This window comes from Oxyura jamaicensis, chromosome 3 (genome assembly GCF_011077185.1).
Source record: "Oxyura jamaicensis isolate SHBP4307 breed ruddy duck chromosome 3, BPBGC_Ojam_1.0, whole genome shotgun sequence".
In the NCBI taxonomy this organism is placed as follows: Eukaryota; Metazoa; Chordata; class Aves; order Anseriformes; family Anatidae; genus Oxyura; species Oxyura jamaicensis.
Genome location: NC_048895.1, coordinates 9,910,400 through 9,934,640, shown reverse-complemented (window position 1 = coordinate 9,934,640; position 24,241 = coordinate 9,910,400). Strand labels below are relative to the sequence as shown.

Here is a 24,241-nt window from a genome sequence, read left to right as displayed (position 1 = left end):
ACGTGTGAAACTGTAGGTAGTGCAAAAGCCCTTAGCAATGTTACAGAAGACGAAAGGTAGGGAAGCTTGCTCCTGGTTTTAGAATTACTTTCCAAAGCGTAAAAGTGATGCCAAAATGTAAGACAAAAAGAGGTCGTGGTACACCTTTTTCTGAATCTTTTCTGAATTTATTAATTCAGCTTAATATAATAAACTAAGTTAGTTTAGTAAAGGAGAAAAACAATGACATCCTGCATTTATGAGAAATCGGTATTTCCAAGGACAGTTGAAACTTCCTCTTACCAGTGCTTATATTCGCTGTACAATACAAGCATGCTGCCACTCCTTTTACATGCAAACCTCAGTTAATGAAACTGTTTAAAACCTTTGTATGTTCTGAAAGTAAGCACAGGGTAGCGGTCTGTGCCGTTTTGTCTCTGTGTGAGCTGTATTTGTGTTGCACCTTTGTTTTCATATTTACTGTAGTCCGCAAGGCCTGCTGAAATCGAGGAGCTCTCTCCGATGGGTCCGAGTTATATGACTGTTCTCTAGGTCTGCTCCTAGTACAGTCTGAATGAGGCTTCTCCAGATTTTTTTTTTTTTTTTTAATTATTCTTGCAGTTTTGAGTGGCTAATTAATACTCTTCTGGTACAGTTTTCAATGACTCAAATTAACAGCATCATCTTAGCAAAGTGAAAACTTGGAAAGACTTTGAAGTCTATCGTGGACTTTTCACATTGTTGCTGTCAGATGATGGCATTCTGCATAAAGACGAGCAGGATCAATAGGCTCAGACATGCCTGTCCTATTTTAAGGCTCATTTGTGTGTGTGTGTGTAAATGTATTGTTTTTTTTCAAGATGAGGAGTTACCCTGTCATGTCAAATTGCCAAGCTGGACTACATAGACCTTAAAAACAGGGAACAGTACACTTCATGACAGGCTTTTGCCTTTTATTTTGTTTTGTTTTAATATCGTAACTTTATAGACACAGGACAGAGTGAGCACATGCTAATCCTTCTTGTTCTCCTGCCCCTTGTTTGGTATAGGTAAACCTCTGTGCCTAGTATTAATAATCCAAGCCTTAGTCTGCAGTCTTGAAACCTCATAGTGGCTCCTACTGAAAGTAAAGCTGCTTCTTCTACCACCTCCAAATACTGGACAAGTCTTTGTTGTCAGTATGCAAAAAAACAGCCATAACTTTCAGTGTCTAAAGGAAGAATGGACTTACATTTGTGTGGTCCGAAGAAGCCCATCACAGTGTGTTTTGGCCTTGTAGTGAGACACCTTACGTGTACCCTGAGCTATCAGCCAAAGCATAACTAGTGGAAAGATAGGTGCACCATGTTGCATTTGATTTGGCTCCAATTTGCAGGAACTGATGCAGGTCTCATTATCTTTAATTTCTCCAGCTTTCCAAATTAAAATAAATTCTTGTTTATACATATGGACGTTGCTTAATATTTTTGAAACTGAGAGAGTTGCTCTACACAATGTCATTCCCCAGCAAAGCAATGGGAGTGAAGGACCATTCTCAATTGCATTAATTTTACTGTCTTTCCAGGTTATTTTGAGGGAAGCTTCTCTGCAGAATCTAAGCCAGTGGAGCAGGCATATGGTTGAAGAGATAAAACAATCCAAGTATTGAAATAGTTTAATTACAGAGACACCTCAATGTCTGGGGCTTAGAGAGGAGTACCATTTTTTGAACCTTTTGCAGTGATACAAAAGGCTTTATTTGGGGAAATGCATGATTTTGTTCAATGGCTATTCTAAACTGACTTTCCCCAGTGTACAGCTCTCAAGGTAAGATCTTGCTTACTGGTTACAAACAGGAGAGTTTTATCAACTGTTGGACATATCTCCTCTTAGCAAATAGCTGAATGCCAATTAGGCAGTACAGTCAGCGTAGGATAGATGTGGTTTACATTTATGAAAGCATAATTACAGCTCAGACCAATTATAATTTAAATGCTACAAACACATTTCTGTTTCTATCATATATATCTATATAAATGTCTTGATCGCTAGACTTTAGGGTTATATAAACTCATATTTGAGAAACTTGGGTGATTTGTGTTTTTCAACTTTTGCTCTCGAGGTCATATCTGCTCCAGATCTGTTTGGAGAATAAAATTAGATCGGTTCACTTAAGTATTACTTGAAGAACTGTGAGTGTCGGTGGGAGACTGTTGACTCAGCGATCTGTGGATCAGGTCCGAGGAGATAAATTCAGCTCTTTCACAAGCCAGTAAGAATTAGTGTGATAATGGGATCTGGCCTGGGTCTTTACAACGTAATTTGCAGGTGTTCCCTAGAACTTGGGTGAGTGGTCTTGTGACACTCCACAGGCACAGAAAAGGGATAAAATCTGCTTTCAGGGAAAGTTGCAAGAATCTGAGTCACTCCTGAACTATCAGGAAATGATGCAAGGTGGGGCTGTGACATGTATTGTGGTCAGCAGATCGGAGAGATGAGTGGAGAGAAGATGATCGGTTTCATTGGAGTATTTGGCAATCCAGCTCTGAGATTTTTCAGAGGCTCCAAACATTTGGTGTGTGCTCTTCTGAAGACGTCCCTAAAAATAGGCCAAGTATTATGCCAAAGTGCAAAACAGTGCTACTAGTGTTTTTCCACAAAATTAATGCTGTTTGAAAATTCATGATGACTTCAACTGGTTAAGGCTGATGAAGTTAGAAACAAGCAGAAACAGTCTTATGTTCAAAAATGAAAACAGTTATTTTATTTTATTTATTTTTTTTTTGATGGTAGACATTGGTATATACATTGTCTACGTTACAATTATATGTTATATAAAAACTAAGGAACTTTTTATTAGGAAACATTTAGAATGCGTTCAATCATTATTTTTTTTTTGCAGACTCTCTATGTAGAATGAACCGTAGGAAGGACCCTTGAAAGTACCATAGAAAGAGGACAATACTGAGAAATTGTATATAATATCTTGTCCATGATGTGTTTCTGAAGATTCCAGACCTTCACAAACCAATGTATGCTGCTGCTCAAAGAACTGTAATAACACTGCCATTTTTATTTCCTGCAGGACTGAAAAACACTACATAGCAGGTAAGCACTATTGTCTTTATGTGAATAATGAGAACATTGAGAGTAATACGGAGCTTAAATGTTTTGGCCATGTGTAGCTGGTCAAATAAACAGCCAGTGAGAAAATAAGTGAGCAATCGCGTCTTTTCTGCAAGCCTGTCATAACTGCTTCTGAACACTGTAAAAAGATAGCTTACGTTTTGTGTATTTTTGGCCTATTTCTAGATCATGACATTTTTTTCTTTGAGTAGTAACACAGTTTATAAATGTAACTGTTTATTTTGCTGATTTTTTTTTTTTGCACACCGGAGTTGAAAATCAGTGCAGAGGCAGTGGCAACACTCATAAACCTGTCCTCAGCTTCAGAAGCCTGCACCTTGGTTCTCCATCAAGCTTTGGCTGAAAGTAAGAGTATCTGAGGCATACAACTGTTGGTTCAGAGGTTTGTAAAAGTAGACAGGGTGTAGCCACTGGAGAGAGATGCTCATGCAATTAATGTGTGTTCTATTTGTATCTTTGAGGATTATAGAAACCAACCTGTCTGATACATCATGGCATCCTCACCTTTCTGCTAGGGCTTAGTCTTAACCCCAGTAGGTGGGGTCACTAACAGGCTTGTTGTCCTCCCTCTCTTTACTGCCATGGAAATGTGTCTTCATGCCTCTTATACCTACAGCGTTTTTACAGCATCTATTGTCAGCATTCAAAGCTGCTTAAAATGCGTAGCACTAGAGGTAAAAAAATGAGTAAGTCTTCATTCATCTTCCTTTGTAGCAGAGAGTCAAGCACAGCAATCTCATACTGTGTCCGATCCCTCAGTATACTCACTGCTTTCGTGTAGTTTGGAAAGGGCTTAACAGAAAACATGACATCACAAGCTGTAGTCAGAGGAGCTCCATTTAAACTGAAATTGTTTCAGTTCTGGAATGTAAGATTTTTGTTTCACTTTTAGCTGTTACAGATAGAAATTCGTCAAAAGTTAAATTTATTAAAATCTGTTTGAGAGTCCTAAATAGATTTTAACGTGTTTTATTGTGTGACAACATCTCAGTGCTCTTCTAGGAACCAAAACAGATGGTTGTACAGATAGCTGTCCAGTATGGTGGTATTGGAAGGTACATTAAGTACGTGGAGGTGTCTACCATTAAATTTCCTTATGTCAGACTTGGCTAGGTGTACAGATCACTACAAAGCAAGCTTGGGTGTAGATTTACCATATATCAGCTAATCCACAGTAACAGCCTATGGACAGTGTTGTACATGGCAGTAAGCAGAAGATATTTATTCCTTAAAAAAAAAAAAAACAAACACAAAAACAGGGCCACAGCATTCACAGAGGCAGTTTCTATGGAGCAGCTCACATGCTATAAATCCCCACCCAGTCTTACCTCATTGCAGCTTGTATTTGTAGTCATACCCAAGGCAAAGTTGAATAAATACACGGAAGAGCTGAGCAGAAGCAGCTAAGCCCACAAACACCATTTAACATAACACAATGGGCACCAAAGAGTAGGGTTAAAAGGGGCGAGGTCTTCCATAGCTTTTTTTTTTTTTTGGTTTGTTTCTTCCTTACTGAAATACATTGCTTTTGTGTTGTAACTACTTTCTTATTTCATGCGTTTATCTTTACTTTTTTTTTTCCAGTTAGCTAGCTATTACCAAAGTTCATCTGTTTCTGTTTGCACTTTAATTTACAGCCCTTGTACTAGTCATTTTATTGCTTCAACCTCTGGGTGAGAAAACTTTTACAATTTGCAATTACTAATCTCGGAGAAGCAAGAAAGCTTTTTGACCTGCTGTGGAGTAATTATAGAACCCATTGCTTCTAGGGAGGGCCATTCAATGTTTAACAAACTGTGGCAGTTCCATTTAACCGTTTGGAGCCTGAACCATTGGATTGGGGTGAAAATAAAAAACATCCAGACTCTTCAGCCTATAATTTAATTAATCTGGTTTTAGTCTATAAAGTTCTGCCTTCCTGCTACTGAACTTGGGACTGTTCCTTTCTTAACAGCATGGGGGGATAGGAGCCAAAATATTAATCCGTTAATGGGATGAGTCTGTGAATGCCCTGCCATCAAAATAAGGCTCTTGACAATAGAGAAATTACACCATCTTAATTACTAGTATTGTTTCATATTATAGAGGCTATAGTCATGAAAAAAGATTCAATTGTGTTCCATGGTGTAAAACCAGAATAAATAGATACCCTGTGTTTGGAAGAGTTTGTGATCTGAATTATAGAACCAGTAAACTAAGAGGTAAATCTAAACTTTGGAATTGGAAAACAAGGTCAGAAAGACAATGCAATTTACAGATTTTATCCAATTATAGAATCAAAAACTGGCTAGCTAGAGTTTGAAGGCTCACACTTATTCTTCATCCACTCGAAGAGCTATGAATTTAAGAAATGATGAACTTACCTTCAGGAAAAAAAAAAAAGGACATTATTTTGAAACCACCAAAGTTTTTCTACTTTTTATTTCCTTAGATAGAAAGATAGATATATTTTCTGGATAAGAAGTTGCTTAGATCTTCAAAGATTTTGTGTGCTAATGTTTGCATATACATTAACATCAATGAGACTATGAATGTGTGCTGCTGTTCACTAGATGTGAATGGAGTATTTTCATTTATTGTGATTTTATAAAAATGTGTTTGATTAAAGTAAAAGCTCTTGCTATTTTATTGGTTTGGCTATATTTTCATTGCTAAGTTTTTTAAAGTCTAGTGTTTGCTAGTTGTTTCTGAGAGAAGAGAAAACTTGCACACTGAAGAGCTCTCATTTTTCAATGGAAATGCAGGCAATTCAGTCACTGCAGACACACAGTACACTGCAGGCTCCCTGGGCACGTCTGACACAGCTGCTTCTCACCCCTGCACATGTGTCTCAGGAAGCCTTCTTCTGCTCTTTGCAGCTGAAAAAAATGGCTCTGGGTCCTGGTGGTACAGAAGCCTGCTTTATTAGTGCTCTTTGCACAATACAGTATGAAGAAACTGCATGGGCCCCATGGATAATGAATATCCATGCTTATTAAATGCTCACTAATGTGTAGGATGCAGCCTCCATTTACTTTTAAAAGTTAAAATGCTGTGGGTGGCATCAGAAGGTTCAAAAAATATATATATTTAAGAGGTACTGTACACTTCGTGTCCTTTCCCCTTGTTATAAAATATGCAGAAAAGAATCCAGAGTTAATGATGTTGAGAGATACAACATCAGCTCCTCATTTGCCTTATTGTGACATGATGGTGAAGACCTAACATAGTCTCATCTATTTATTTTGTCAAGTAATTGGAACTCTTCAGGTAAGACTTTTTGGTTTCACTTACAACCAGCACAGAACTGCCAATCCTTAAAAAAAAAAAAAAAAGTAAATGCTTCCACTTTCTACTTTGAGTCAGTTAAATTCATACAGGATATATCAGTCTATTTACAGTAGAAATGAACAGGAAGTTCAAATTTATGTCCCAAGTACTTTATGTAGATTTGCCACTGCAGAGCATTTGGATGATTTGCAGTATGCAGAAGCAGCATGTTTAGACATGCACTGTGTTCTCTGGCAGTCTTGACATTCTTCTGTCATCTGTTGTATTAGTCTAGCCAGTACATCTCTTGTTCACTGCAGTATTATTATTATTTTTTTTTAAATAGTTTCTGACTTTCTCAGCACTTGAGAGTAACCAGAGGTAGTTTTGGATTTATGTATTTGAAAATCCTGCTGTATTAGAATCTTAGAAGTTCTATTGAAGTAAGCAAAGCAGATGGCAATCTCCATGTCTGTCCATCCATCACTGACATATACTTAAGTTGCACTAGATCATTTTTAGTTTTAATCCTACTGTTGCATTTGTTGACAGCAAGGATTTAGCTGTAAGAATCCTTTCTAGCGTCATTAGTTACTGGTTCATGTACCAAAGAGGTAAGCCATATTCAGGGTGTTAAGTGTAGCCCTAGCTGAGGCACCACAAGGCTGTAATGATTTGTTTCACACAACTCAGCTAAATTCTTACTCTCCCTTCCCAAATAAAAGAAGCAGGTTACTGGTGATAGATGTGGATTCAGGTGGTTTAGCTGTTCCTTTGAAATTTTCTGAAACTTGTTTGCCTTATTGCACCCTATATTCTAACAGAGTTATTGCATGTCCAGCATTTAATTTTTAGATGAATGCTTGCGTTTATTTGTGTGTCTGTAGGAACAGAGTCCTCATCCTGTGTGTGTTTCATCTAGAACATACTTGACTGAGAGACTGGGTTCTTCCTGACAAGGGCAGGACATCTCTCCTGAGATCAGGGAAGAGAACTATTATTTTGTTTCCTCTTGTTTTACACTCTGCAATAAGTAGAAGTCTATAATTGGACAAACACATTATATTTGAACGACGATCTGTATTTAGACAAACCAATGTTTCTTTTTAATGACTTCCTTTGAAAAAGATATATCAGGAGTTCTTCCAGTGGTACAACAACAAAAACCTCACTACAATCACAGAATTATTTAGGGTGGAAAAGACCTCTAAGATCATCCACTAGAAAGGATACCACATGTCAAAGACATTTGTTTTCCTACCTTACAAGTATTACTTCAAGTGATACTTCTTAATCCATGTGTCTCACAACTGGTTTACTGAAAACATTTTTTTAATTTAAGAGAAGTAAACTGCTTTCTATTTGCCTTTTTTGACCTAGCTACTGGGTATATATATATACACACTATATATACTACTATACTATATATATACTATATATATTATTATTATATATATATAGTATATATACTATACTATACTATATATACTACTGTATATATATAGTAGTATATTGTAGTAGTAGTATATAGTTGTATAACTATATATCTCTCATAATTCAGTTCCAGTGTATTTACAAAAATCTTTTTTTCTTTTTGCAAAATCAAGATTTTGTAAGAATTCCAACGTTTTAATTATATATATATATATATATATAAGTTCAAACTGTAATAGTGTATAAAGACGAAGAGTAACTCAACTGATCTAACGTCTTAATTAAGTACGTCTAAATTAAGTACAATTTTAAGTCTAGCGTAGGAGACAAGACAATGATGCTACATTATTTCAGTTTAAATTGCTTGTAGTGAAATGGTGCCCCCTGATGATCACTGAGTTACTCAGAAATCAGAGAGCTAACAACATTCTTCGGGTTATGCTTGGATGAATTGTTCAACAATCTTCCAAAAACTGCAGTTAATAATATATACATAAAACCTGTAGTTAGTACATTAATAATAAAGGCTGAGAACCAGTTAGGTCCTCTACATCATGCACAGGATTTACAGTCTGGTCAAGTTCTGTTTCCTTCTTGTCACTCTGTTCAATAACTTCTTACCATATACCCAGTAGAGACCTGAATGCAAGATATACAACTCAGGAATACAAAACTATTGTTTGTTAGCAAACATACCTAAAGGATATGGAGAGTTTAACTGCTACGTTAAGCTCATCACCTCCTAAGAGAAGCCAGAGCACCTTCGCTAGGCAGGGCAACATCCAGGAGGTTTCTGTGAGCCTCTGTGACTCCCTGGAACAAATTTTCGGATCTGCTGAAATGTTGGTCTCAGACTCCCTGATTTTCCTTTTGGGCTTTATGCCCTTCCATGTTGATGTTTCTCCATGATGTTTCAAGTGGAGTGCTTGAGTAATCCCCATCTCAGTAATCCTACCTTAGTCTCTAAAGTCTTGCAAGGAGACAAATTAAAAATGCAAATTTTCTCAATGCTTTGTCTCTCAACTTCAGTTTCCTCAGTCTGAACCAAGCTAGTCTGAACACAGCTAGCATGTATTGCAACTGAACCTTGGGTCTTGGGAGGTGAGGAACAGTACAAAAAGGCTTACAGAGAGTGGACCACAATACCTCTTGAATAATTTGAACTTGTAACAGATCTTTGGGGGTGAAAAGAAAAGATCTTGTGAAATTTTGTTGCAGAACCAAGAGCTCAAAAAAAGGAAAAAAAAAAAAAAAAAAAAGCTAAACTATTTTAGAAAGGAGAGAGCTGTAGGAAAAAACATATAAACCCTGGGAAGCTTTGTAGATAAAGATCTACTTTGTAATCTCCTTTTTACTGATACTGTGAGGAATGAAAATCTGAAGGTGTAAGGATTAAGAACGCACACACTTTACAATTACTGCAGCGTTATGTTTTGCAGACTGCAAAAAATGACAAAAAACTTTCTTCCTAGTTTCAACAGTTTGTGTGGTTAAATAGATTTTTCTGTAACTTATCTTTCCTTTGGTTTCCACAGTTATCAAATGATTGGTAATTGAGTGCTTGGAGTTCCTCAGACGAAAAGCATTGTGCACAAACAGGAGTATGTACGTGTAAAAGGTAGGGATTTTTTGTTCGTTTTTAAATAAAGGACAATTTAATGCAGGTTGAGTCAATCTGACTGAGCACACATAGAAACATCTGTGTTAGAAAAGGCCTTCTAGATCATCACGTCCAACCACTGACTTGACCTACCAAGTCCACCACTAAACCCTGTCCTGAAGCGCCCCATCCTCACATCTCTCACCATGCAGAGATGGGGACTGGCACTTGGCTGGGCAGTCTGTTTCAATGCCTGACCATGCTTTCCCTGAGGAAACTCTTCCTGATACCCAGTCTAAACCTTCTCTGGTGCAACTAGAAGTGGTTTCCGCATCCTGCCACTTGTCACCTGTGAAAAGAGACTGACAACCACCTCTCTATAACCTCATTTCAGGTTATGTAGGGAGTAAAGTATAACCTCTCTATAACCTCATCTCAGCTGTAGGGAGTAATGAGGTCTCCCCTTGTCTGTCTCTCCTCCAGACTAAACGGCCCCAGCCTCTCCTCACAGGACTTGTGTTCCAGGCCCTTCATAAGCTTTGTTGCTCTACCCTGAGTAGGGATTCTACCCTGAGTAGGGATTCATCCCTGCTTCCCCAAGGATGGAGAACTCTATCATCTCGTGATCTCTGTGCCCGAAACGGTCTCCAGCCAGGACATCACCCACGGGACCTTCCCCGTTAACAAACACCGCTCCTACTGGGCCCCTTCCCTGCTTTTACCCCTCCCCACCTGTGCCGGCAGTTACCCCCCCCTCCCGCCTAGCAACAGCCGTGCCCCTGCCTGATTGGCTGGCGCGGCCGGGCGGGCTCCGCCGGAGCGCTGCGGCACAGCGCCCCCAGGCGGCAGCTTCCCGCGCTCCTATCGGCTGCCAAGGGCGCGGCCTCGCGGCCTGAGGGGGACGTTGCCGAGGAGCGGGGGGCGGCCCGTGTCAGCGGGCTCGGCCCGTGTGAGGCGGAGCTGCTGCGGGCCGCCGGCCTCCTCCGGGCTCGCCTACTGGGAACCTGAACTGGGTAATTACATGCCCAATGTGAGATTTATTTATTTATTATTATTATTGTTCCCCCCCTCTCCCCCCCCCCCCGGTGTCACAACTAAGAGCTGGAGAGCTAGGGAGGCTGTCACCCTATCCTCTGCCTAGGGACCTACTGAAGAATTAAAGTTGTTTTCTCGTGCATAAAACGTAGCTTTCCTCGTGCTCTGTTTGGTGTCCTCTTGATTTTTACAAACACCTCAGGTTTGTTTCCTTGGTTATGCCTTTACGTTATCTCCTACTTAATTTAAATTTTATTCCCAGCGGCTATAGCCAAAGGTTATAAAAATAATTCGGCATTTCAAGATTTTATTTTTTATATTAAATGGTTTAATTATGGCAATGTTACATTAATTCTGTTAACTTTCCTTTAAAAATACCCCTTCACAAATAGGAGGGGAGGCATGGAGATTCATTGCTAGACCTGGATAAACATGTGAGGATCTGACAAATTGCAACTCCTCCTGGAAAGGAGATGTGTTTTCAAATTTTGAATGAAGAATGAACAATTAAGTCTCCTTCCACTGAAAAAGAGCTTAATCAAATCAAAGCTAAATTAAATTGCCTAATTGACTGTGTACTGATACAATTAATTTTTAAACCACCTGACAGACGAAGCTCTGCTGAAAACGCTTCATTTGAATAAAACAATTATAGAGACATATGGTAAAACCGACTATTTTTTGTAGCTAACTTCTTCTTCTTTTTTAACAGGAACTTTTTACTTACCAAAATGAGACACAATCTGGTGTGTCAGACACCTCCCACTGTCACTGTTCATGTAAAATCGAGTGCTTCCAGATCACATCAGCAAAAAAAACTTGTTAGATTGAAGCGGCCTGCTTTTAAAGACCATCAAGAAAATGGTGAAAAAAGGGTTCTTAGTCATAAATATATACATCCAAAGGGACCATGTCTAGTTATTCAGCGTCAGGAAATGACAGCTTTCTTTAAATTGTTTGGTAGGTTAATAATGATAGATATCAGTGTTTTGATTGAACAGTAGAAAACCATAAGTAAGTATGTTTTCTAAACTCAATTATAATTTTGAGAGTGCTTTTTATAAATAGTTGCCAATGTCTATGTCTAAACATATTTTGTCATTATATTCTAGTGTACAAATACTTAATGCTTAAGTTAAAAATACAAAAAAGGCTATTAAAGTGATTAAAAGCATCCTTTAAAATGAAAAATGAAAATAAGATGGTATGGTACCTCCTTCTACAATAATTTCCCATACCTTACTATTTTCTCTTAGCTTTCAACAAATACATGTAAAACAACATACATCTTCCTTTACACAAGGCTTAAAAGAGGCTGGTCTCCCAGTTCTATAAACACGTTATTTATTAAAGGAATAAGCATTTAGAGAGAGAAACTGAATGAGAAGAAAATCTGAGGAACTGCTGCCTCTCTTTTGCATTTGTATCTCTTTCATATGAAGTTTTGTATTTATTTAGAAGAGATTGAGACATAGTAGATTACATTAAAAAAAAATATATATATATATTTAAACCTTGAACATCAAAGTACATGTTCACAGAGACATACGCTGACCGCAAGTAATCAAGCAAGTATTGCTTTGTAAAAGCTGTCAGGTACTCAAGGTGCAGAGATCTCAACAGTCTTTGGTTCATCAGAGATAAGTGTACATTACTCAAGGGAACCTTTTATGCAGGAAAAGGTTACATGAATAGAAAAAATACTGGTGCTTTTTTCACCTTCACTTGGTGTCATGAAATGAGATGCTGTCAGTAGCTTTTTTCCACCTTACCTTTCTGGTAGTTTGTCTTCTATTTTTTCATACCTAATCCATTTCCCCTGTCACTTTCTCTGCTCTCTACTGGTGGGTCCAGCTTCTTTCTTTTTGTTTCATTTAATAAGAGGAATTTATGTTATTTGTTTACATTGACTTTCTAAAAAAAAACAATGTTATTGTTTGAACTGCTATGACTATTTTGTTGCAGATGATGATGTGATTCAAGACTTCCTATGGATGGACTGCTGTTGTAAAATTACAGACAAGTTAAGTGTTTTTAGTTAACAGAACATACATTCAGTGAAAACTGACTGTTAATCATGTGATACTATAATGAGAATACAGACCATATATTTTTTTTTCCTAATGTGTTCATATGGAAACTTCAAGAAACTCATTTTATGCTTTCCTCATTGATAAGAAAGAACAAAGTAGTTTTGTGTGAGATAAACATGCTAAGCATTTTAGGAAATGTTGTATTGAAATAATATGTTAATACTTAATAATGAATGTAATATTTTACATTTTAAAACAGTATCTTTTGGCAATGACTTTCGTTTATTTCAAGAGGGCTAACTTCACAATAAATGAGCATACCAGAATCAATTTCTTTGTTGCTCTGTAAGTACTCTTACATTATCTGGTTTATTAGCATAAACTTTGTGTTAGCTTATTCCTTTGTTTACATTGCTAATGATTCTGATATACAGTGAGACTTCATAACCACTTGGTAGTTGTTTGGAGTTCTATATGAAGCAGAGAAACATAATCTACATGTTATAATTAGTGCAAATTCAATGTTGTTTCCCTGATGTCCAACCTGAGTAGCGATGAGGGGATGTTTGCATAGGTATTGTAATACGTGGTGTGGACTTCTGCTTACAGAACGGTTAATCTGTGAACTTTTTTAACATTCAAAGAAGTAAATGCAGGGTAATATGTGGCAACATATGTAAGGCTCACAATTTCTCTTATAAGACCTCATTTAATATCTTAGCCATCTTTTAAGTCCTTTTTACTGAAATCCTTTTATCATGATGCGGAACTCCGGGGTAACTTTACTAATTAAGTTTCTGTCAAAGTTATTTGAGTCAACTGTAAAAATTTAGGTAGGTAATTACAGAGAACTTTTTTTGAACGCTTAGAAAATTTTTATACATTGAAACCGAGGTGCAATCATAAATCTGTCTTTACCGAGCCTATATAATTCTGTATTATAGGATACATATATAAGGATATATGCTATACCTACAGTGGTTAAGTATTTTCTTTCACAGTGTTACAGAGCTCAGGTCATCTTTTTCTATAACAGCACTTGGCAGCTGCTCTGATTGGCACACTAGTACAAGGAGAAAGATGGCTGCTCCTTCTACCATATGTGGTATTCCAGATAGCATCCATAAAACATGGAAGAGGAAGTTGTCTGACTCTGCTGAAGGGAGGAAAAAGAGGCCCAGAAAATAACAGAGGATGAGAAAGGGTCAGAGGGTCACATTAGAGTGGGCCTGGAGAGAAGACTGAGATTAGGAACAAGTGAGGAAAAATGGGAAGGAGATTAAAACTAGAAATTTTTTCAGGTATAGGAATTCAATATCATGTGACAGTTGTCAGGATATGCTAGTTCTTACATACCTACTAATTTAGGAGCCTCTAGGGTAAAACATTTGTTATTATAGCTTAAGTTTATGCTTACCTGAAGGATATATGTGGAACTTTCTGGTTGAGAGCAGATTGTAACACTGAGAGAGAACTGTTTTGTTAGCAATTTTTCCCATGATATTAACATACAGAACTACTTTAATACTACATGTTTTACTGTTAGAAATCACATTGATAGAATGATTCAAGATTGAATAACACAGACACAAAAATATATATGTTTGAAGGTATCTGGCAAATACAGTGGAAGAAGATGATGAAGAATCAAAGTATGACATTTTCCCATGGGCTTTGGGAAAAAAATGGAGAAAGCTCTTTCCTGATTTCTTAAAGCTAAGAGACCAACTATGGAGTAGAATTGACTACAGGGCTATTGTAAGCAGGCGTTGCTGTGAAGAGGTAGGGAAAGTTTTAATATTGTAGATGCTGAAACTACGATTAATACCAGATAACACTATAGCTCTATACAAACATTTTTACCTTAAAGAGTGTATACAAGCCATAAGAAGGAAAAGATACAGCTAAAACGGCCCATTTACTCTCCATCATTTTTTTTTTCTTCTGCTTTCAAAATACAGTCTTTGAAACTATGCTTTAAGGTAAACTAGAATATCTTAAGTTACACTGCTGTTAAAAGTGTTTTTTAATGAGAAGAATCTTTCTGTTTTATGCAAATAGTTTTACTTAAAATTTACCATTAGCTGTTTCACTTCATTCACTGTAGAAATATCTTTGTCTGTGTCTTTGCTTTACAAATTTCGAACTGTACACTACGTAAAACCTTCCAAAACCTTACACCTCAGGTGAAATTTTCCTCTTCAAAACTAACAGTATAAATTCAATTGACTTTGTAGGGTAATGGTTTTTCATTGCATTTCAAAAAAGAAAGGATGCATTTTTAACTTTCTCTATTAATACCCTGTTACAACCTACACTTTTTTTCCAAAAAATATTGTGTGAAAAAAAGACATTCCTCACTTTCCAGATGGCATGTGTCTGTCTGGACGAGCCTTGACAGGTACTGTTTACTACATCTGGTGGAAAAGAAAATCTTATTTACTCAAGCATCCCATCTCTATGGATGGGATGAGATATTAATAGGGAAAAATACAAGGAACAAGGCAAGTGTAGAATGCTTTTCCCAGCATACCCTCCCAACTCTTAGCAATTGTTATTTTAGTGACATGGTGAGTCAGAAGATCCACCTAGTTTATGTTTAACAGTAAGACACCATCTTCAGTCCAACAAAGCAAGCATGAACTGGTATTTGTGATGATTTACATGAATATACAAGACTATAAAACTTATGTTTCAACATCTGATTCGTAACCAGTTCACTTATTGTTGCCTAATGTAGCAAACTTTCTAGTTAGACTGAGGCAGATAAGTAATAGATGATACCCACGTCAACTCTCTAGCCTTAATTCTCTGCCGTATGTGAATCGGATCCCTTGTTTTCAGCTATATGTTTGCTAGTTATTTTAATGGTTTCTGATATAATGGCTATTTTGACAGGTAATGGCTATTGCTCCAACACATTATGCATGGCAGCGAGAACGTTCTGTGCACCACAGTGGAGCTGTGAGGAGCTACAACAAAGATGAAGAACAGCTGCCGCGAGGACCTAATAATACGCCTGTGGACTGTTTGCTTTGTGGTAGGAAAGGAAGATTTGTGCGACTAGGATTATCTTCCTCCTCCTCCTCAGCTGGCACACTGGAGATGACTGAATTACATTCAGCCCAAGATACGAAGGACACCTTTCCAGCTGAAAAAATGCTGGTTGACTCTCCTGTTTCTTATGCCCAAGGTATAGTTTAATATTGCAAGTAATTTTCAGATAGCTTATGTAACTGAGACAGTATTTGCTGTTTAGACTACTGTAGGGACTACTATGTTCTTCTTGGTGTGACAAGACCCAACCTCTGTGTTAGCAGAAACATCTACTATAAATGCAGTTACCATTTTCTTTATTTTGGGTAAACTTTTATACTAACAGCCTTGGACATAGTAGTATCAGGAAAACCACCTGTGTGTTTAAGAACTACTAACATATCTGAACTAATTTTTGCAAAATATTCCACAAATAACATCTTGTTTCAGCCAAACATTTAATTGACACTTTCACATCTTGTCTACTCCTGGAAGTACCAACTGCGTTACACATTGAGTCTGTTCAAAGTGTTTTTATCTACTACTCTGGCTAATTTTGTGTTCTAGTCTATTTAGGCATTTGTTACTATTTTCACATTATAAATTAAATTGAGAATCCTATTTGAAAAGCATTTGGCAAGAAACAGTAAAAATACTGGTGTGTCTGTCACATGAATGGAGTGTGTGTTACGTGAGTTTTAAATGCTCTTGTTGAAAGCAGTGTTTAGAAAGGGTAGGCTCCTCAATTACAGTCATCAATTTGTTCCTACATTAAATCAGCACTTCACACTTTCTTTCAAGTGTATCTCTGTCTTTGACAATTTATGGAAGATATCCTTTTAAGGTTGGGGTATGTGTAGAAAATACAACAGTTTATTGGGAAAATTGTTTAATGTAATAGAATCTTTGCATATTGAACTGCTCAAAGTAGTCTCCTGAGCCTTTGTTTGAGAAGCCTCTATTACATAGAGCAGTTATGTTAAATGTTTATTATTTAATTTACTGTTAAGAGTGGAACACACTTGAGATGTAAATTTCCTGTGTAAGGCCTCAACTATGCAGATAAAGTGCAGTGTTCTTGGTATACATATTTAATATTGGTTACGGTTACAGTTAATTAACTATAGAATTACAGTTAATTTATATCTCTGTTTTTGTGTATATTTTAACTATTTGAGTACTTCATCAACTGATCTTTTTCTTGAAGTGAGTATGGCTTTATCAGAAGACCAAATTCAGTGTATTTCAGTTTCCCTTACAGTTGTGCAAACATTGTTCTTAGAGAAACTGATAATCACCGGTTAGAAATTAGTAAACTCAGAGGCTGCTTCACTTGCATTTCAAAGAGAAAATATTGATCCACTATTTTTTTTTCTTTCCCTCCTGATTTCTGGTAGACTGTCAGAGCCAGTCCAGGAAAAGCAGACGAGGTAGCATCTTGAACCAAGACAAATCCATGGATTGGTTTACAAGCAATGAAGAATGAAAAACACTGAATGAGACAGATACTGTGATTTGCAGAAAAATTTGTGTTGCACGGTAGTACCATACATAATGATTCTGTTAAAACATTCCCCTTAAATCACACGCGGGATTTAAGAGTTTATAGGCAGTAGAAATCAAAGCAGAAATTACTTAAGTTACACAACTTGCAAAACACAGCTACTTTGTAAGAGTTTATTCTGATACAACACTCAAATTAGTAGCTAACATCACAGCAGCATCAAGAATGCAGGGGTCGAAACTTTCTCAGCTTGGTGAGGAACGCTAGTTGAAAAACAGAACAAGTTACTACTTCAGTATTTCAATGTAAATTTTTTAGTTTAATATAAATGTTATGATTTCATGATAAAGTAACATGTGAAGTCCTAGTTCAAAAAAAATATATAGAATACACTTAGTGTCTCACCTGAATGAGCATCCTGCCAATTAGATGGTCTAGCAACGTAAGGTACTGAGCAGTATGTTTCAGCATCATCAGAAAATGATTCTGTGAGAAGTACGTCTTTTTGTAATTCTTTTCAACAAGTTTTCAAAGAAAAAAAAACAACAAAACAGACTACAGTTAGCAATGCACATGCAGTATTCCTTGACATCTTTTAATTTTTTTTTACTGTTTTTCTTAAATTGCTTTGTTGCCATTTATCAGTATATTCAGACCTGTGCTCTACCCTAGAATTTACAAATATACATATTTGTATAAGGTATATTTTCTAGGTTTGCTAAAACAGCACAATTAGAATACAGAGTACAGTGGTAATATTTCTTCTATGGAATCCTCGAGCTCGCGAGGGTTCTCTAAAACAGCAATAGGCCTAGTACAGAGGAGTGAATTTTATTTGAAAATAGCAGTGGAAGGACAGTCATTTTGTATGTGCTGACTGCCATTTATTTTCTATTTAGTCATGATTTTTAATAAGATATTTAAATAACCATTAATAAATCCTTTTTCAAACCTGACAATTTTTAGGTTGTCCAAAAGCTTATCTATAGCTGACCTCGAGGAGAAAAAAAAAAACCACAACCCTCATCTTCCTAAAACAAACAACTTTGCCTTCGTTGTATCTTTGGGTTATCAAAATTCTAATAACAGGCTAGCTCATTAACAATAATGTTCTTACCATTGCGTTCAACGTCTTTAAGAACTATTTGATCCTGAATATGGATTTCATCATAGTCTTTTTGGTGAGTTACTTCCTCAATATTTTCTTGAGTTTCCGCTGTCTGGTTTGATTTGCAATTCTTGATTTTAGCAGGGAGTACCAACCATTTTCTATGAGTTACCTCAGCAATACTTTCACACAAAAATGGGAGCTTGCAGGTCCGTATTCTGTCTAAAAGGTCAATAACCTGTGTGATGCTTTTGAAGAAATGCAAAGGATAAATATTTTGAAAACTCAAATCTATAATATAGTAAACTTAGCCTCAATTCTATTGCCTTTGTCACATTCTTCACCTTTGTTTATACAAGTCCTTCGATGTCAGGGTAAAGGAGCTAGCAACCTGACTACTGAACTGAAAACAGTACACAGTTATTTTGACGATGTCATTAACTGAAAACTTCCACTGACTATAGCTCCTGAAGTACAGACCAAAGGATATAGCCAAGTGTAATTTATGCAACTCCTAAAAAAGGAAATAAATGAAAAAAAAAAAAAATTTTTTTCATTACTTCATTTACATTGGATTTATGTTTTAGGAGATACTTGGTTTTGTAACAATTTCAGGTGATGCCTGAATAAATTTGTAAGTGCCAGAATTAAATACTTACTTTGCTAAATATACAGTGCATACACCACCCTGTTTAAGACTTGGGTGTACAACAGATAAAGCAGACTGAGGGTTAATCATATCCAGAGTTATCTGCAAGAGAAAGATTTTTTTTTCCATAATAACAGTGTTTGAAAAACAACATTTATGTATGAAAAATGAATGCATACTATAGAAGTATGTAATTGCAAACCAGTTTTATTACTGCTTCTGAACAGCTTAGAGCAACGTCAGGTCCCAACATTTACAAATCAAAGTTCATGCTACTTCCAAATGAATTTCTATTAACACAAGTCATGTTTCACCAACACAGTAGTCCTATGGAAACGTTAAACCTCCTCCTAATTAAACTCCACAATGTTCACCTTAATAAAAACTTCTGTAAGACTGTATTTATGAACAGCTTTAGATGTCCTATTTACAAATATTTAAAAAAGTTCAATGCATCTGCGTAATACAGGGATCACACTACAGTTTCAATGTCCAACTTTCTCCTTGTTTCAAGACTGAGAAAGCTTCTTTGTCAATTTATCCATCTTTTGCTAGAAAACTATTCAAACTGAAATGGTGAGAAAGGAAGCACCCAATCCTTCATGTGGACTGTCAAGTTTTCAAAAATGGTATTTTTGTGATATCTTGTTTCTTCAATTTAATCCTTTAACACAATTGTCATTTACTTGAAGAGTTAATATAAGTAGTTTGTTTGTTTAGTAACATGTATTCCATAGAGCTGATATCAAAGTGTTTAAGTATTCATATTTTAATAAGCTTGTATATTTTCCTTAATGTTTGAAATGTCTTACTCAAATACAAAATTTTCTGCATTACTCCAAAATACAAGAAAATAAGTGTATCTTTGCTTACAAGACAACAGTGATTAATTTTAATGTTTCTCTACTATAGCATATCACTCTTCCATGGGAAAGTGTAATTGAAACCTTGAAATACCCATAACTCGATGAAAAAATCATGGTGTTTCTTTCATTGATGATCATCTGATTGCTTTTGCAATCACGTTAGATTTGGGGATCCCACTGCAAGTGTGAGCACTAGAAGTTTCAAGTTATATAGAAAATATAAGCATTGATTTATGTCATATGTGGGGATTTTTATTGCACTTACTGCATCAAATGTTACAGATTTCATATCCTCAGCAGCTGTTGAGATGTCTTTAAGAATGAAGTCCACGTTATCTGGCCACTCTTCCATATGCCCTATTTCCCATGCAGCACGCCAGTGCCTGTAATTCTTCTTTGCTAAATTGTGATGGTCATCTCTGATTTCATAACTTATAACTCGTCCTTTGGGCCCAACTTAAAACAAACAAAAATACTAGATTTACTACTTTTTTCCCCCCATCCACAATAAAGAATTTAGGAAAAAGGTAGCATTGTAAGAGACAGAAGTATGCTGTTAAATCTCAACTGCACTTTAGGAAATAGCCACGTATGAAACAATCAATTACAATTTATTATTTCCCTTGCATTTAAAACAAATATATGCAGATAAAGTGCTGGGTTAATTCTTCTATGGACTGAAATCAATCAATACACAGATAGAAACATTTATAGCATTGCAAACTGCTCCTAAGATGTCCTCCCGCAGTAACTCCTGCAGCAAGAGATGACTTGAGCATCTGTGGCCCCATCTACTTGTGATTCATCTACTAGCGTTACCAGAGGTAGCAGCTGGAAGAGCTGTAATGTAGGTCACTACTCACAGAAGGGGACAGCTAGTCACTGCTTCTGTTGTTAGTAAGATTTGAAAATGATGGTTTTAAATATTTTATGATCCTGATTTGTTTGTTTATTAAAAACAAACGCTTGCTGTTCTTTCTCCACCTTTTCCTTAATCAGAATTATGGATAAGAATGGATAAGAAACCCCTCCAGACCTGCTTGATGATCTCAGTCCCATACTAACGTACTTCCTGATTTACACATGGTTGTGTTAGTTTTATGTTATTGTTTATGACCATTATAAATTACTTTATTACTTGTTTTAGGTTTTGCTATCTTGAAATTTACTGTACAATATTATTTGTAAAGGAAGTGTTACCAGGCTGTCCAGGCAAAGCCAGCAATGTATACACTGCTATATTATTCTATACTTGCATTATTCTAATTTCTCAAACCAATCATACCATTTGCTTCTCCTTGATGATTTTTAATGGGCAAATACAGTTTTCTGCAACGAGCAGCTCAGCAGGTAATGTTCCAGGATTTTTAAGCCATTTGAAGGTGGAGTCAGCAGACTCATTCCCTCACCTATTTGATCCCACTGTGAATCCAAAAAAAAACCCAAGAACAAACAACAAACTAAGGGATGGGCTTCCTGCCAATCTCGCCATGATCTAGCTCACCCTGTAGCGGGCAGAGGCCAGAATCAATATGAAAGAAGGGAGGATTTTAGTCTTAGATCATCTTAAACAATTGTAGAACTGCAGCACCAACTCCTTACTACTCAAGATTAAAAAATTGGAAATATTTTAAGAATAAAACTGTTCACCTTGGAGTCAGTCTTACTCCTCACTCTGCTCATTCTGAAGTTTCCTACATTTTAAAGCTGACTTCCAGAAAAATAAGGACAACCAATTATTTGGAAGAAGGAAAAAAACAAACAAACAAACAAAAACCACCACCAACAAAAAAACACCTCCTGAAGGTGCAGTATGTAAAGTTTGCAAACACCATATTTTCTACATTTTAAAGATCTTACAGTTATGGTGTCACATTCTTAACATAGTTCTAACGTTGTCATGTTGCATGTCAGTAGTTGCTGGAAAAAAAATTAAACGACAGTGGAACACAAAATACTAAATGAGTAACACAAGGAGAGAATATTAATTGAATTTGATAACTCAAGGAGAATTTTGAAAATTTCTGTGGACTTTGGTAATGCATCCACCGTATTTAAATTCCAGCATTTACCTATGTAGTAGCTATTTTTCTTGTTGGTTAACACTGGTTAACCATTTTAGTAAAATGGTGGCAAAATTAGACATCATTGGGAAAGAGCAAGTCAAATCTATTTATTTCCAGGCCAGCACCAAATTGCATCAAACTGTAACTGAGCTGTTTATATTTGGTGCTGATTTAAGTTCAAGAAATTTGAGAATAGCAATACGATCTTGTACCTTTTTTCCCCTCTCCTTGAGAGGGAACTGAACTGATGCACGAGGACTGCTTTCTTCACATGGGTAAGGTGAATGAACAATCTGGTGATGCAAAGGACTTTGTTGACTTTCTACGGTTACAGCTAAATTCAAGTAAGTGATCAGAAGGAGACAAGACTGAAAAAGGAGAGGAATAACTGGAAGTGCACATGTGCTTGGATGGAACAGCCTTAGTGGACTGAATACCCAGTGCAAAAATCTCCTTTGCTGTATTTGGCAACAGCTGATACCTTAGCAAACAACAAGCATTCAAGCTTTTTCTTCAGATTTAGGGTCTGCATGTAGGGCAAGCTGGGAAAAGATAAAGGCTCTTACTTTCCCTCTAAATACATCTCTGGAAAAAGAAGTGCTGGCTTTCCCCTTCTGTTTTGCCAGCTTCTAGCTTCCAAGACTGCGACAGTTGCTTTGAGATTTTTCCATACTATCTTCAAAATCCCATCAAGGAACCCCAAAAAAGTTATTGCAGAAAGGTGATGGAAAGCGACTGAAAAATAGTTCAGTGGCAGAGAGAGGGTGAGGGAGATGAGCTACACCTGCTGACCTAAAAACCTGAATCTAACACGTATCAAGAAGACCTGCAGTTGAGTGAGCTTTGGTCAGCTTTTAATGGCTTATTAAATTAAATGTTTTCAGCTTATGCCAGGTGGAGGATTACTTCAGCTAAAACGAAGAACTAAGAACAAACTGTTCTGTTCATTTCAGTAAGGGGCTCTCCATATTCCCTCTTTGGCTGCTGAAATGCTCTTGCTGATTTTAAGCTCATGAGGGATCTCCACACTCTAGTTTACACAATTCACGTTGTAACCACTCCTAATTCCTCATTTTCTCCTCAGCAGTAAGACCTGGCATCCTACAACAGTCGGATAGATGGCATTAGTAACATAGCCGCTCAATACTAAGCATCCTCAGAAAAACTGATGTTTGAAAAATTAACGACTTTTTCCTTAAGGAAGTTTCTCTATCAGGAGCCCATCGATCAAACTGCTCTGAAATGTAGTCCACTACCAGGATGCCTACAGATGAGATGAAGTTTAAGGGTGAGGTTTTTCCTCAAACAACTACAAAACAGACTCCAGCAAAACTAAGCTATCTACGGGGCACTGCAAAGAGGTTCTGCCTACCTCCCACCCCAGTCAGTGATGTCAGTGCCTTTCAGTTCCCTGCTGCAGACACCAACTCTCTTTTGGCCGTGCAGGGAGCAGGATCAGGGCACTAAACTAGCGGGAAACTAAACCTAGAGCCTAGACAAAGGAAAAGAATCTAACTTCTGCCAAGTTCTTTAACTCTGGAGGGGTAACATTTGCCAAGTTACCTCCCCAAAGCAACTGTTAATGGAATGGGGTGGTACAAGCACAACAGTGATAATGAGTGCAAACAAAGGCTGTCCATCTGCTAGAGCGGCGAGATCTAGCTCCAACCAGGCTAGCTGGTAACGTGAAAAACAAAACACAACATTTTCACTGGTACGCAGCAATCTCATTACTCCGACGGTCCAATGAGATGGGGAAAAGGAACCGAAGAAAGGTGGGAGACTGGAAGATGGACCTATTAGGCTAGAAGGCCAACAGTACCAAGAGGTAAAATTCAGCTTTCTGTAGGACCTGTAGGGACCCTTTTCATGCCCACACTCAAAGTACAGGTGGACTTTCCCTTCAAGTTAGAACTGAAACTGCAGCGAAGCTTTTGGCTGCACCTCCCTGACGATCAGACATGCCGCATGCCCTGGAGGGCACGGCCCCGCTTCCACCTCCCCGGCCCCGGCTCTCACCCGCTCTGGACAGGAACAAGCTGAGCGCCCCGGACCCGCTGCCGGCCTCCAGCACGGTGTCCCCGGGGTGCACGTCCATCATCAGCAGCATGGCGCTGATGTCCTGCGGGGAGGGAAAGCGACATGGCACCGGCACGAAGGGGGCTCGCTCGGCCACACGCCCCCCCCCGGCCCCGCCTCGGGCACCTTGGGGTAGGCGATGGCGGGCCCGCGGGGCATGAGCAGCGCGTACTCCTCCAGCGAGGGCCGCCTCACGAGCAGCCTCCCGCCGCCCGCCAGGCGCACCACCTCTCCGGGCGGCCGCCCGATGATGTCCTCGTGCGGCAGCAGCCCCCCGGGGGCGGCCAGCGCCCCGCCCGCCGCCAGCCGGCACAGCAGCCGCACCGGGGGCCTCTGCCTGCGCGGCGCCTCCGCCAGCGCCAGCTCCCCCGCGCGGAACGGCGGCGGCACCGACCGCGCCTCCTCGGGGGGCCGCGGAGCCCCGTTCGGCCCCGCCGCCCCCAGCTCCGGCGGCAGCCTCCGCCGCAGCCTCTCCTC

General features: G+C 38.0%; 2 protein-coding genes across 2 annotated transcripts in view; one reads left to right on the top strand and one right to left on the bottom strand.

Moving 5' to 3' along the window:
- The first annotated feature begins 11,154 nt into the window (after positions 1–11,154).
- On the top strand, positions 11,155–18,040 carry SPDYA (speedy/RINGO cell cycle regulator family member A). The gene is made up of 6 exons (XM_035321290.1): positions 11,155–11,383; positions 12,389–12,447; positions 12,716–12,801; positions 14,067–14,238; positions 15,355–15,649; positions 16,890–18,040. Exons 1-6 carry the CDS (start codon positions 11,155–11,157, stop codon positions 16,976–16,978), a joined length of 930 nt encoding a protein of 309 aa, XP_035177181.1. The 3' UTR covers positions 16,979–18,040.
- Positions 17,156–24,241, bottom strand: part of TRMT61B (tRNA methyltransferase 61B) — an 8,084-nt gene continuing 998 nt past the window's right edge. Inside the window, exons 2-8 of the mRNA XM_035320560.1 lie at positions 23,891–24,238; positions 23,705–23,807; positions 19,885–20,075; positions 18,764–18,855; positions 18,114–18,352; positions 17,402–17,509; positions 17,156–17,259 (exon numbers count right to left, since the gene is read on the bottom strand). Coding sequence (XP_035176451.1) covers positions 17,216–17,259; positions 17,402–17,509; positions 18,114–18,352; positions 18,764–18,855; positions 19,885–20,075; positions 23,705–23,807; positions 23,891–24,238 — 1,125 coding nt within the window. The 3' untranslated portion in view covers positions 17,156–17,215. The remainder of the gene's footprint in view (positions 17,260–17,401; positions 17,510–18,113; positions 18,353–18,763; positions 18,856–19,884; positions 20,076–23,704; positions 23,808–23,890; positions 24,239–24,241) is intronic.

Excerpts from the sequence above, each read along its gene's own strand:
- SPDYA (XM_035321290.1), top strand. The coding sequence starts at position 11,155 with ATGAGACACAATCTGGTGTGTCAGACACCTCCCACTGTCACTGTTCAT. Across the intron at positions 12,448-12,715 it reads GTTGTAAAATTACAGACAAG|TATCTTTTGGCAATGACTTT; the intron begins TTAAGTGTTTTT and ends ATTTTAAAACAG. Across the intron at positions 14,239-15,354 it reads GCAGGCGTTGCTGTGAAGAG|GTAATGGCTATTGCTCCAAC; the intron begins GTAGGGAAAGTT and ends CTATTTTGACAG.